This window comes from Schistocerca americana, chromosome 1 (assembly GCF_021461395.2).
Source record: "Schistocerca americana isolate TAMUIC-IGC-003095 chromosome 1, iqSchAmer2.1, whole genome shotgun sequence".
Lineage (NCBI taxonomy): Eukaryota > Metazoa > Arthropoda > Insecta > Orthoptera > Acrididae > Schistocerca > Schistocerca americana.
The window spans coordinates 875,197,222-875,211,939 of record NC_060119.1 but is presented as its reverse complement, the minus strand read 5'-3'; the positions used below and the strand labels follow the sequence as shown (position 1 = coordinate 875,211,939).

At 44.7% G+C, this 14,718-nt stretch overlaps 1 protein-coding gene across 2 annotated transcripts in view; it reads right to left on the bottom strand.

Moving 5' to 3' along the window:
- Positions 1-14,718, bottom strand: part of LOC124614036 (matrix metalloproteinase-2-like) — a 914,756-nt gene that overhangs the window by 309,501 nt on the left and 590,537 nt on the right. For both annotated transcript variants that reach the window (XM_047142873.1, XM_047142865.1), the window contains exons 2-3: positions 10,218-10,319; positions 69-256 (exon numbers count right to left, since the gene is read on the bottom strand). In XM_047142873.1, coding sequence (XP_046998829.1) covers positions 69-256; positions 10,218-10,319 — 290 coding nt within the window. The remainder of the gene's footprint in view (positions 1-68; positions 257-10,217; positions 10,320-14,718) is intronic.

Here is a 14,718-nt window from a genome sequence, read left to right as displayed (position 1 = left end):
AGCAAGGGAGCTGGCGCCCCCGGCACTGGCAAGGTACTGGCTGGCAGGTGTAGCGGGCCGGCACGTACCTCCAGGTGAGGTTGGTGGTGGGCCAGACGTTGCCCTGCAGCGAGTAGCGCTTGTGGCGGTGCTTGCGCCGGCCCCAGCGCAGCGTCTGCTCCCGGTACGGCACGTCGGCCACGGCGCAGCGCGGCCTCTGCAGCAGCCGGCGCGTCTCCTCGTCCAGCTCGCCCGTCACCGGAATGTGGCCGTACCTCTGCGACACACACCACACCAGGCTGTAACAACTGCGAGGCCCGTGTTACGACAAAGAAACAGGGAACAACAAAAGTGCTGCTAGTCGCCTGACAGTGAATTTCGGATACGGCAAAATACACTGAGGCGACAAAAGTCGCGGGATAACGCTTTTAGCGTTTTAGTAACAGCATCCGTTTTTTCCTCCATCGTTTTCATGCATACCACTTCATCAAGAGGCACATTTGCAAGCACATGTTTGTAAACACTTCACAGATGTTTTTGTACAAAAGCGCCTGTGAAGTGTTTACAAACATGTGCTTGCAAATGTGCCTCTTGATGAAGTGGTATGCATGAAAACGATGGAGGAAAAAACGGATGCTGTTACTAAACCCTAAAAACGCTTTTCTTGGATTATTTGGAATATCCATTTCATCTCATACAAGAGAACAAATAAATCATGTATTACGACGAATTACACCTGATGATGGACCCACAGAGTCCGAAATGCATCGTGTACTGTGTAGACTGGCAATGGCAAGGAAGGCGTTTCTGAAGAAGAGAAATTTGTTAACATCGAGTATTGATCTAAGTGTCAGGAAGTCTTTTCTGAAAGTATTTGTATGGAGTGTAGCCATGTATGGAAGTGAAACATGGACGATAAATAGTTTGGACAAGAAGAGAATAGAAGTTTTCGAAATGTGGTGCTACAGAAGAATTCTGAAGATTAGATGGGTAGATCACATTACTGATGAGGAGGTATTGAACAGAATTGGGAAGAAGAGGAGTTTGTGGCACAGCTTCACTAGAAGAAGGGATCGGTTGGTAGGACATGTTCTGAGGCATCAGGGGATCACCAATTTAGTACTGGAGGGCAGCGTGGAGGGTAAAAATCGTAGAGGGAGACCAAGAGATGAATACACTAAACAGATTCAGAAGGATGTAGGCTGCAGTAGGTACTGGGAGATGAAGAAGCTTGCACAGGATAGAGCAGCATGGAGAGCTGCATCAAACCAGCCTCATGACTGAAGACCACAACCACAACCGAATAAAACACGAAAAATTGTGACTGAAGGCGTTTTTCAATTCATACCTCGAGTTCACTGAGTACAGTCTTGTTTGAAGCTGCAAAATACGGATAGAATCCTATTGACTTCATCCCTAAGTGACTTGTATTGCTGTATTCCTTTCTTGTCTTGCTTTTGTTTTATTTTCTTCATTTCTCGATCTAACGAAGGATTCCCTCTGTTACGAAATGTTTCCTAGTATCTACATTTGTCTATTCAAATTTAGTGATTGCCGTTTTCCAGGATGTCCATTCCTCTCCAATTGAAATGCCTACGGTGATGCTCATACACCTATTTTTACTATCCAATATCCCATTATACCACATTTTTACACATTGATTCTTCCTGAAGATGCTCTTAAAATTCAGGCTTCTCTCTACCATTACTAAATTGTTAGCTGAGTCTATATCTGCTTGTCGCCTTAGAATCCAAAACCTGATATCGATATATCTGTCTCATATTGATGTAACTCAGCTGACTGTAATTCTGTACTCCGTCTCTTCATTTTTTGCTTCTGATGTCTGCATGTATATCTGAACTATTGTTGTCGATTTTCTGTCGATTCTGCTGAGAGTGATTCTGTCAGTGAGCTGTTCACACCAACTCTCACTGCCCCACTTTTCTATTCAAACAAAGCGCACTCGCATTATTCCAGTTTTCACTGCTGTTGGCAGTACCCGACATTCATCTTACTAGAAACTAGTATTTTCTTCCCTTTCCACTGCATTGACTCCTACTGTATCTAGACACAGCTATACATTTCCCTATTAGTTTCCTTACCACACTCAAACCTCTGATCTTCCACGCTCCGACTCGTAGAGCCGGCCGCGGTTGCCAAGCGGTTCTACGCGCTTCAGTCCGGAACCGCGCGACCGCTACGGTCGCAGGTTCGAATCCTGCCTCGGGCATGGATGTGTGTGATGTCCTTAGGTTCGTTAGGTTTAAGTAGTTCTAAGTTCTAGGCTACTGATGACCTCAGATGTTTAAGTCCCACAGTACTCAGAGCCATTTGAACCATTTTTTTTATTACTCGTAGAATGCCATACTTTCGGTGGTTGTTCAATCTCTTTCTGATAATCATGCTTCCCTTGCAGTTCCCTTCCAGAAATCCGAACGAGAGACTAATGCGAAACCTTTTGCTAACATGATCCTTTTTTCAGCTGCAGGCCACGTGTCCTGTGGATACAATTTTTGACGTTTTTATGCAGTTGTTCCAGTTGCCCTCTGAAGCCTCATGATCAATGGTGATACTTCCATTTTTAGGGCCAGTTTCCTACAGGAAGGGCATGGCAGTGTCTACAATCTCTGTCTGCTCCTGCACCCCCTTTGACAGGGCCGTTGGGAGAATGAAGGAAGTTGTTGATAATTTTTACGCCAAATTTAAGCAGTAGCTGGGATCGATCCCGGAACCCCGGACATACTGATTAGACAAAGACGATACCCATAAACTAAGATCTAAACGCCAGTATGGAAAACTCAATAAGGGCCCGAGATCGTACGGATCGAGACCTTGACTAATACTTCGCCACTACTTCTTCGGAGATGAGACGAAGGAACGTTTCGAACTGAAAAGTTATTTTAGGTGATAGAAGTAAGTATATCTCCGGGTATAAAATTAGGAAATATAGGGAAAGCTGCTGCCTCTCGCGTACGGAACCTGCTCCTGGCGCCCGCCTTCCTCGTAGTACGCCAGTGAAGTAGAGCAGGGGGCCGTGTCGGTGGCGCCCGCAGCACTGCTCGAGTTGATGTGGATCCTGCAGGGTAAGGGCCAGGAGAAGGGGGTGGGGTGAGGGTGGTGGTGCGAAGGGCGCTGCCTGTCTGCCCCCGGGGCACGCAGACGTGTCGTGCGCACGGACACGCTCTCACCGCCCCCCGCTCGCTCAGCGAGCGCCTGGCTGCCATCCTCAACGCGCAAGCCCACCCAAACGGCCAACACTAGCCGTAACACCTTCATGGCTTTCAGAAAAACGGACACGGCTACTATAGCGACATTTAAGTTCACCTTACCGTACCCTCGACTTTTACCTTTCCGGGAGCGTACGTACCTAAGAGAGTGAACCAGTGTCCTACACATACTCGCGAAGAGATCGTGAAAGATTCGAGTTCACACGAAGGCTTACCTCCTGTTGTTCTTCCCATGGATCATTTGCAGTTGGAACAGTAAAGTGGTTAAGAGATAATGTCACACAAACTACCCTCCTTCGCATACCATAACGTAGCTTGTGGAGAGCAGATGTATATGTAGATGTAGTTGTGGAATGTCAGTCACACCACTAAAAGAGCACAGCGGTCGCTATGGATCGCTGTAAATGGCTGGATCGCTGCACCTGTCAGACGGTTGTATGCTGTCAGCGCAGTAAGCTGTGGAGACATCACAGAATGGACGAAAGGAGCTATCACATTTGAACGTGCCCGTGACCACGCTCTGAATGCCGTAGTCCAATTTGTTCTTGGATAAACGTGGACCGCTCAACGCATCTGCGATGCACCAGTAGCAGCGATGTAAGAGTAATACGGAGAAGAAACTGATTCTGAAAAGATCCTAAACGACAGAGAAGAGAGACGGGTGTCACGCTATCTCAACGACTATCGTTTTGAAACCCTATCCGAAGGAAATTGGATGTAATGGAACTTTGGTGCTCACAGCAAAACCTAATGTTGCATTTCTTCATTGAGCCAACAACACAGAAACTGACCGAAGGCGTGTGACGTGATCCGACGATGCGCAGTTTTCTACCCTTTTGCAAGTGATTCAAGGCGTACAGTACACCGTCGACCCGATGAAGTGCTTACCCCGCAGTGAACGTCGAGGGTGTAGCTCAGACCGGAGGTAGTTTTCTTATGTTTTGGGGGCGTTTCTCGTAACATGAATTTGGCATTCTCATTCAGCTCACTGTGAACGTGAACCATGATGCTTACTGCAAGTCTCTCGGTCGCCAGAGATTGTCCAACCTTCGACGTCTTCATGATGAATATGCTGTAGATACTGCTCTCTTCCAAGATGACAACAGCCGTGTTCAGAAGGCTGAAAGCATACGTTTCTGGTTTGAAAAACCTCATGCATGCTATCATAAACCTCATGCATGCCTGATATTCACCGTATCGTAATCATGTAGTAAATATCTGGGACTATTTGGAATACGAAGTGAAACGTGGGAATGAAAATCCTCGCAATTTGGAGTCTCTTTGATATCTAACAATTGATGAATGGCTTCAGTTGAAGGAACCTGTAGATTGTCTCGCTCGTCGAACTGTGTTTATTATCAAAGCCAGAGACAGTTTAAAAATGGCTCTGAGCACTATGGGACTTCTGAGGTCATCAGTCCCCTAGAACTTAGAACTACTTAAACCTAACTAACCTAAGGACATCACACTCATCCATGCTAGAGGCAGGAGTCGAACCTGCCACCGTAGCGGTCGCGCGGTTCCAGACTGAAGCGCCTAGAACCGCTCGGCCACACCGGCCGGCTGCTAGAGACAGTGTTACAGGGTTTTAACACGATGTCTGATCGGAGTGAATTTTTGTCCAGTGTGCTTACGTTAAATAATTGCTTTTCACTGATTTCTTAGGCTGAAGGGTTCAGAGCTGGAAGAAGCTATCATCTGAATCGGATTGTGGGAACAAAGTCTTTCGCGACGGCACTTATATGTAAAAACATTCTAGGTTTTCTTGCCGCGTCAATTCGGGATTATATCTCAAGCTTTCGACAATTATCTCCATCGTCATCGTCAGGAGCAACTGACTGTCTTCACTGCTGCTGTGGTAGCCTTTTTTTTTATAGCCCATGGACGGCTTCTGATTGGTCGGCTTGTTATTGGTCGGCGATTACGTACTGCTGTCGCAGACGGTGTCAGTGTGACTGCCGGTGGCGCCGCCGCTTCCGTTGGAACGTAAACCTTGGAAGGAACGTCTCTGCTGCTTCTCTGCATCAAGCTCTCGTTTCCATGCACAGCTCATATGGTATCCGCTATCTTGGTTAAAGTTCTTTTGGCTCATTCTTATTTCAACAGCCTCCTTAATAACAGAATTCCAGTACGTGGAGGCATGGGACAAAATTTTTGTTTCATCGAACAGCAGCAGTCAAGACAGTCAGTTGCTCTTGACGATGACGATGGAGATAATCGTCGAAAGCTTGAGATATAATCCCGAATTGACGCGGCAAGAAACTACGGACGGAGGTAATCGTGAAAGCTTGAGATTTTATCCCGAATTGACGCGGCAAGAAAACCGAGTATGTTTTACACATGAATCGGATTTTAATGAGACGAGGAGTTTACTGTCTATTGGGAACTAGCTTGATAGACGGCCTCGCCTCTAGGACATGCTCGTTGTGCCCAGCTGTGTAGTAGCCGGTGGTCGGAACAGTCCTCCCCCGAGCACCATCACCTAAGGGTGCTCGCTTTGTGCACAGGATATAATGCACTGCGCTCTCCTAGATCTCATAAAGTTTGGAATATATCGACGCAATACTGTAAGGATATTGTCACTTCTCTGCCTCCCACTTCACCGCCCCCAACCTCGAACCGCCTTTATATTCGCGAATCAGAAGTTGGCGCATCAGGTCTCTGCATGAAACATAGTAGAAGCCATCTGCTGGTGTTTCAGAACAAGCTTAGAACGTCTGTTCAGAAGGGCTGTTGACGAACATGCACGAAATCGTTGGTTTCATAAAAATCATTCTTTCTTTCCAAGCATTTATTACATCATACGGAACCTGCTGTTCTCATGATATGGCAAAGTTATTTTATTTTACTTCCACCGTCGGACGCCCTTCTTCTCCCTATAGGCAAGTCCTGCTCGACATCTGCCTAGGAATCGTGTAAATTTTATTGTGTGTGTTATTATACTTTAACTGTTTCTATGTCGTATTTTAAGAGGTGGAAATTAAGGTTCCTAATAACCATTCTCTGTTTGGCCAATGTACCTGATTGACGACGATTAGACCCTGGTTAACTTCCCTGTCTCGCAGACCAGTGCGCTGTGCATTAAGCTACACGAACTGCTCGATGTGCATATTAAAACGCGTTGAACAGTGTAACGTAACATATCTGCGGAAAGCTGCAGTATTATGATATATTGGTTTGAGACTATTCTGTAAGCCACTTGACACTTGAGCTTGTTTTAAATAAAAACGTACATGTGATATCGCCAGCAGGTGACTGTAGACGCAAACCAGAAAAAGATTCTTTGTCAGGCACTGAAGGAGTGTCGGCGTACTGGGAACGGCGCGAGTAAAAATGTATCTCTGAAGAGACACATCTACATATGATGTGTGACATGAGCGAGTTATTACTCGTACGACGACAGTGGAAAGGGCTTATATGTATTTCGCAGAATATGAATCAGAGCTCGTATAGAAAAGTGTTTAATCACGAGTACGTCGCACTCTGTTCATATTGTGTAGTTCGTGCACGGTCTGTCACTACATTGTTGTTAAATCTAAATAGTTTGAAAAGGAAGGAAGATTATAGACGTCGTAGACCACCAAGTCATTAAAGACGAAGCTCAAGTTCGTGAAGGATGGTCAATGGAATCCGCCCATGTCCCTTTCAAAGGAACCATTCCACCATTTAGAAATATCACGGAAAACCTAAATCTGAGTGGCTGGACGGGGATTTGAAGCCATGTCCTCCCGAATACAATTGGGCCACCACTTTCTGTAAAATGTTCGCATCGTCTCCAGAAACACTAGTCTTGGTAAGACACACACGGTACTCGCGTTTTCAATGAAGACAGCGATGTTGGCTGGGGTGTGGGTAACGCCTGCGTTCAAGGCAACCAGCAAGACACAAAAGTATGTCGGGTACGAGGACTGCGAGGCGATAAATTCTGCAATTTTGGTAACTCAAATGGCTCTGAGCACTATGGGACTTAACATCTCAGGTCATCAGTCCCCTAGAACTTAGAACTACTTAAACCTAACTAACTTAAGGACATCACACACATCCATGCCCGAGGCAGGATTCGAATCTGCGACCGTAGCGGTCTCGCGGTTCCAGACTGAAGCGCCTAGAACTGCCCGGCCAAACTAATTTCAATCAAAGTTATTACTTTTAATATAATCACACTTAACGGTGGTACTTCGTATTTATAGTAATGAAACGGACAAGGTGCGGCCGGCCGGAGTGGCCGAGCGGTTAAAGGCGCTACAGTCTGGAACCGCACGACCACTACGGTCGCAGGTTCGAATCCTGCCTCGGGCATGGATGTGTGTGATGTCCTTAGGTTAGTTAGGTTTAAGTAGTTCTAAGTTCTAGGGGACTTATGACCACAGCAGTTGAGTCCCATAGTGCTCAGAGCCATTTGAACCATTTGGACAAGGTGCGCCAGTTGGCGAAATGTAAATAATGTACAACAAAATCATTTTATTTTCAAAAAATCTCCTGTTTTTGATCACAGTTAGCCTTTACGAAACACAATTGCAAAACAGCATATTCCTTTCGAAGTTAAAACTAAAATAAAAAACATAACTTACTCATAACATTAATGAAAATCACGTTTCTTGTAGTGGCCATTTTCGCAGCAGCTGTATATAAATTGCAATTGTGCAGCAAGAAAAAGGCATTTTCTTTGAAACAACTGCAATTTAATGAAAATCTCATGTTTGTTCGTCCGGGGTTTTAGTTATTGCACAGGGACAAGCAGAACATCGATAGGGATAGTGGTAGTGCTGAAGAGCATGTTGTTTACTGGCAGAGACCAGTCTAGCGGTGCTTCGGCTGTTTGCCCACGGCCACGCAACGCTCTGGAGAAGAGCCGCCCCTGTGAGCGGCCGTGACTGAGGGCTTGAACATGGAGAGATTGTTATGCGACCTGGCCGGTGGGAGCCACATTAGCAGTGTCTTGTCTGACCTACCAGCAGATGCTGAAGGACTGCACACCAGATTTAGCAGTGAAGTTTCTCCCCTGAACAAGTTTTCTCTGAAGTTTGTTGTGTCTATGTTCTGGAGTCTCATTATCTAGTTTAGAGTATTTCTCTTGCCAATAAAATTATTTGCTAATACGTTTTAGTTGCCCTCTTCTGCCACGCTGCAAGGCACAAACATTTCTTGGTAAGGAATGTCCTCTCTGAAAGCGACACAGCGTTAACGTACGAGGGTTGCCCGGATATTAATACACCGCATTTTTTTTCTCAGCCGAAAATAATTCTACGAATGCCAAACGTTGCGTGTGTATTACCTGAGGTCCTCTGAGTGAACGTGCCAAGTTTCCGTCACTTCCGACAGATAGCGTAACTACAGGACAGTTTCAAAATGGTGTCTGTAGGTGCTGTACATTACAAGCAAGGTGCCATCATTGAACTTCTCACTGCAGAGAAAGAAACTGTGGGGAATATTCACAAACGCTTGTGCAAAGTCTATGGAGCATCTGCTGTCAACAGAAGTACAGTTAGTCTGTGGGCGAGGTCATCAGAAGGCTGTTCGTTGGAGCTCCACGATTTGCAGCGATCGGGGAGACCATCCACGGCTGTCACACCTGACATGTTGCAGCGAGCTGACGTTGATTCGCGAGGACAGTCGCATTCGTGGAAGACATTTTGAGGAGGATGAGGAGGTGATCCACAGTGAAGCAGTGGCTCCGCCACCAGGACAAGGATTGGTACCGACAGGGCATACACGCCCTTGTTTCACGCTGCAGGAAGACCATAAACGGGATGGAGATTACGTGGAAAAACAGGATATGAAGATAAAACACCATGTTGTATGTTAACCGGGGACCTAGAAACGACGGACAGGCTCCGTCCCCACTGAAGCCGCAGTGGTCCACAACCCCACGACGATTACCGCAGTCCACTTCACCCCTTCTCCGCCCCACACCGAACCGAGGGTTATTGTGCTGTTCGGTTCCCGGTGGACCCCCCCCCCCCCCCCCCCCCCAAGGAACGTCTCACACCAGACGAGTGTATCCCCTATGTTTGCCTGGTAGAGTGATGGTGGTGTACGCGTACGCGGAGACTTGTTTGTGCAGCAATCGCCGACATAGTGTAGCTGAGGTGGAATAAGGGGATCCAGCCCGCATTCGCCGAGGCAGATGGAAAACCGCCTAAAAACCATCCACAGACTGGCCGGCTCACCGGACCTCGACACAAGTCCGCCGGGCGGATTCGTACCGGTGACCAGGCGCTCCTTCCCACTCCGGAAAGCCGTGCGTTAGACAATTGTTGAAGAAAAAATTGCGGTGCCTTACTTTCTGGGCAACCTTCGTAGCTTCTCCTATACCTGCAAGCTCCGTGTCTAGATGGATTGTCAGTCTGTCAGTAGCGTACTCTTTTTGAGGAGCGCCTTTATTGTGAAAGTATCTGTTATCCTTTAGCAAGTCAATAATAAGCGCCAGGTGTACCTCTGACCCGTTTGGCCAGAGGATGGAGCTTGGAGACCCTTCTGCGGAGCCATTCCGTGTGTGACATCCTGGTTCCAGGAGGCAAGAAGATAAACTCCAGTGACCAGTTACAACAGTTTAGACCATCTTGCTGCAGAAGGGGGTGCAACGGATTTACTACACCATTCCCAAACGAATCATGGCATGGATCCAGGCCAGCGAGGGTGCAACGTCGTACTGATAAGTGTGTTTATAAAGCCAAGTTCTTTGGTAATTTGACTCGAATTTGTAATTATTGAAATAACATCACATAAGCTCTTAGTCCGTGAACTCTCATTTCGTTTTCTCCTCCCCTGCTGGGTGCTTCATGCTTTTTTTTTTTTTCTGGCCTTGTAAATATCTCTAGTGCTGCTGCTTGAGTGTGGTTGTGTACTAGACAACTATTATGTTGAAGTGTATTCCCATTTTGCTTGCCGGTTGAACATAGGACGGCAAACACTTCCCACGGAGTAGTGTGCCTAACTTTTGCTTATTATCCCCCCTGTCCTAGCGGCGCCTGACGCTGCAGACATTGGACAGACAGCAGAGTGACTCACCTGCAGTTCGCGCAGCGCGTCTCGGAGCTGCTCCTCGGTGCGCAGGTTGCCCGTCTCCTTGTCCGACTGAGGCAGGTAGCCGTAGCGCATCAGGTAGTTTTGCTGTCAACACACAAAAAGGCGGCCGTCACTCACTGTCCAGCACACATATCGCATGTACACATATATACATCTATATTTAATGTAGTTTAGAAATGGGCGTGAAAGGTGGACCAACCAGTTTTTGCAACTTCAAAAATGTTTAAATGTGTGTGAAATGTTATGGGACTTAAATCAGTTCCTAAGCTTACACACTACTTAACCTAAATTATCCTAAGGAGAAACACAACCATGCCCGGGGGAGGATTCGAACCTCCGTCGGGATCAGCCGCACAGTCCATGACTGCAGCGCCCTAGACCGCTCGGCAAATCCCGCGCGGCTTTGCAACTTCATTAACACTCCCAACACCAACATATTTTCAGTAACGTTTGTTACCAAGGGGAGGGGGAGGAGGTTGACTTTATGTCCACTCTAATAAAATTTACAAAAAAAAAACAACATCAAATTTGTTAGTATTGGTTAAAAACAGTCTTGGTTGCAATTTTAGTTTTTTATTTTTCAACTACGCGTTTCGCCTTATTTAGGCATCATCAGGTTATCTTAATTTGGTATTTCTTAGAAGGATCCTTTAGTCAGTGTAGCCAAAGGGCATCGTCGAATATACCAGGCCAACATCGCCTTCGCTAAACTCAGTAAAAACTTTTCTATTCTGTTACTCGCTCCTGTGAACGAGAACGTGTTGTGCAGGTCTTGGAGTCACTCGCGTCCATCTAGAAAAGTTTTTACTGAGTTTAACGAAGGCGATGTTGGCCTGATAGTTTCGACGATACCTTTTGGCTACACTGACTAAAGGATCGTTCTAAGAAATATCAAATTAAGATAACCTGAAGATGCCTAAATAAGGCGAAACGCGTAGTTTAAAAATAAAATAAAAACTAAAATTGCAACCAAGACTGTTTTTAACCAATACTATTAAGCACTGGTTTGCTGTATGCCACATATGGATTGGAAGAATTTCAAATTTGTTAACTGTTGTTGACTGATATTAACAACATTCTTTTCAGAATGGTTGTAGCGTGTTTGTGGCGTTCAGAGAGTGAAAATATCTTTTAGCACACTTTCAGAACACCAATGCACTTTCAGCAACATGTAATACCAAAGGCGGGGTACTTTATGACCACCATAATTTTTTTTTAAAAAATGTGAGTTTCGTTAAGTATTGTTGGCGTTTACTCACAACGTACTTTTTAAAGAGATATTGATGCGTACGTCGGGTCCTGAATCTGAAAGCATCGAATACGACGTTTATCGTGAAAAGTTACTTATACTATTGACACTTAAATTTGTGGGTTAAGTTTCACTGAAAAATTTAAAACACTTAAGGAATCTTGTAGAAGATTAAAATATAAAAAATAAATATTTTTTTCAAAATTTTGAAACATAAAGTACCTAACTAGGGCCCTCTCTTGGTATTGCGACTGTTAATCAGTGGGATACCGGCATCGACATTTTTTCTTTAAAAAAAAAAAAAAAAAAAGGAACTGTGTCATGACAGTAAAGAGTGGAAATACAATTTAAGTGGGAAATCCGAGTTCGAGTCCCGATCCGGCACAAATTTTCTTGTCATCATTCCATTCTACAGCTGATGGTTGTCCTCATTCGTAATTGCCAATTCATTTAATGTATTACACAAAACGGGGTGGTCTCTATGATGTTGTTGCCGCTGTTTGAATCGTGTGCCTCCGGAACTTTATTCAGTTTATAATAGAAGAGATAACGGTCACAGGGCACCATGACCACTTCCAGTGTATAGAAAGAGTGGACTCGTCTAGGTCACTCTTTTATTTTATTTGCTAAACTGTTTCTACCCGTATTTTTAGGTCATCCTCCGATCCATTAAATGCTAAAATGGAAACAAAAGGGTGTGCGACAGAACAAAGACAGTCGCAAAGTGTCATAAAAATGCAACAGTGGCAGTACGCAAAATAAAAATAAAACAGCGCGAAGTAGGTCATACTGAATTACCGCAAACTGCAAATTTTGAATTAGCAAAGATACAGTTTAAACTGCTTAATTTATGGAAACTGAACTACCAAGGAAGTTACACGTACATTTTGATGCGGCTTCTGCGTCCTTATATACTAAAAAACACCTTCGCAATAAGCTAACAGTTTAAAGGAAAAACCTAAGAAAAATAAAGTTTAAAATTACATATACACATGTAATTTTAAACTTCTGTGGTTTTAGCTGAATCTTTCTGAACTGGGGACCAGCGCTTTCGGTAAGATTTGCAAATTGCCACTGTTTATATTTTCACGTCACTTTGCTACTATCTTTCCCATCGTGTCCCCTTTTCTTTCCATTTTAGCAGTTAATGGATGTGAGGATGAGGTAAAATAATCGGTCGAAACAGGTTATCAAGTAAAATAAAAATTGACCCAGAAGGTGTTGGTCTTTCTATTTATTCCATTCTCTATGGTAACTAGCGGCTCCGAGGCCAGCGATACTTGATGTTTACGCCACTCTCGACAGTGTGGAGTAAACTTTCGGGCGGTGCGTAATTCCAGCACAAAAATTCCCATTTTCAATATATCACCACTCCGTAATTTCTTGGTCATACCTACAAATGGGTTCTATCACTGAGTTTGTTTCATACACATTCTGGTAAGTATAAAAGCCATATTTCCAGTTTTTTTATTTACTTACTTTAAAAAAAATCAAAGTTTATACCTGTATTCCGGTGGTAAATGAAGTTACGAAAACCCATTGGCCACTATTAGTATGGGTGAACAGAGATTACAGACATCTTTAAGGAGGCAAAAACTATATCAGGTGAAGAATCGCACCTAATAAAACACGATAGACGGGGAACCATTCTTCGTGTTGATCGCTACTGTACTTCTTCACTTAAAGTTACATTTATCCATTTGTATTTTATGTCTTAGTACCCAAGGTCCATAACGTAGAGCCGAACTGTGGGAAAGCAGGTAGTGTGGTGGTATACTGATGATTAAGAAATTTTCATCGAGAGTATTTGGCCGGCAAGAGGAAGAGAAATGGTGGCGTACGATTTCTGTCACCGGTCGGTGTGGCACTTGCCTTTGGTAAAGTGTGAGGTACCTACGGCATCCGCTTTAACTTCTTCGTTTCTTAAAAAATGGTTCAAATGGCTCTGAGCACTATGGGACTTAACATCGTTGGTCAACAGTCCCCTATAACTTAGAACTACTTAAACCTAACTAACCTAAGGACAGCACACAACACCCAGCCATCACGAGGCAGAGAAAATCCCTGACCCCGCCGGGAATCGAACCCCGGAACCCGGGCGTGGGAAGCGAGAACGCTACCGCACGACCACGAGATGCGGGCCTTCGTTTCTTACAAACCGCTTTTATCGATAACGACAGAGATATAAGTGTAAACTGTGAGACAGCTCATTGAAGGTGTCCACACAATACAAAATACACCACACAACACTACGCCGAGAACCGTAATGGGTCTCTAGCAGAGTACTTCAGTATATGATACTAACGTGTCCGTACAATGATTCGTGTTCCAGCGAATGACTTGGCAGCAAAGTATATATACCTAATTATAAAGATAAAGCTGTCCCAAACCTGAAAACAGTATTGAACACCACAGTGCTTTACTAGACTGGACCCTGTTCCATATGTTGCCATCCTGCGATCTGTAGAATGCCTTACCCAGCCAGTTACATTGTCGCATGCTTTTAACGGGGGCTCGAAACCGACGTCCAATTTGGTACTTTTTACATTGCAAGTGTTAACTAACGGAAGAAATCCTTGGACCGACTTAGGTCTGAACTCGCAACATTTTTTTAAAAATGGTTCAAATGGTTCTCAGCACTATGGGACTTAACTTCTGAGGTCAACAGTCCCCTAGAACTTAGAACTACTTAAACCTAACTAACCTAAGGACATCACACACATCCATGCCCGAGGCAGGATTCGAACCTGCGACCGTAGTGGTCACGCGGTTCCAGACTGTAGCGCCTAGAACCGCTCGGTCACCCCGGCCGGCTCTCACGCTTACCCACTTTGTCTTATATCACAGAATACTATCTTTCCGGCATACTTTTCTATTTATTTTTAAATTCGCATAATGAAGCAGTAACACTTATGAATTTCATTTTGTAGGATATTGTGGCTGACGCTAAAAATCTCGAATAAAATGCATGTCACTCATATGAGTGTATACTGTGTTTAACAAAATGTGAAAACAATATTTCATTTGATAGTAGCAAGGACGCCTGAGCTTTTGGAGAAATGAAGCATTAGAATGCTTACACTCGACTTGCCATTCGTGAGTTCCCAAAAAATGCGTTTCAGCCGATATATGTCAGATATTTGTCGTACTAGCAATTAGACGAGTTTTCGGGGTGACTGCTGTGAAATACTAGTGATGATATGCAGTGATTATAATGCTTCAGGACTGCAATGT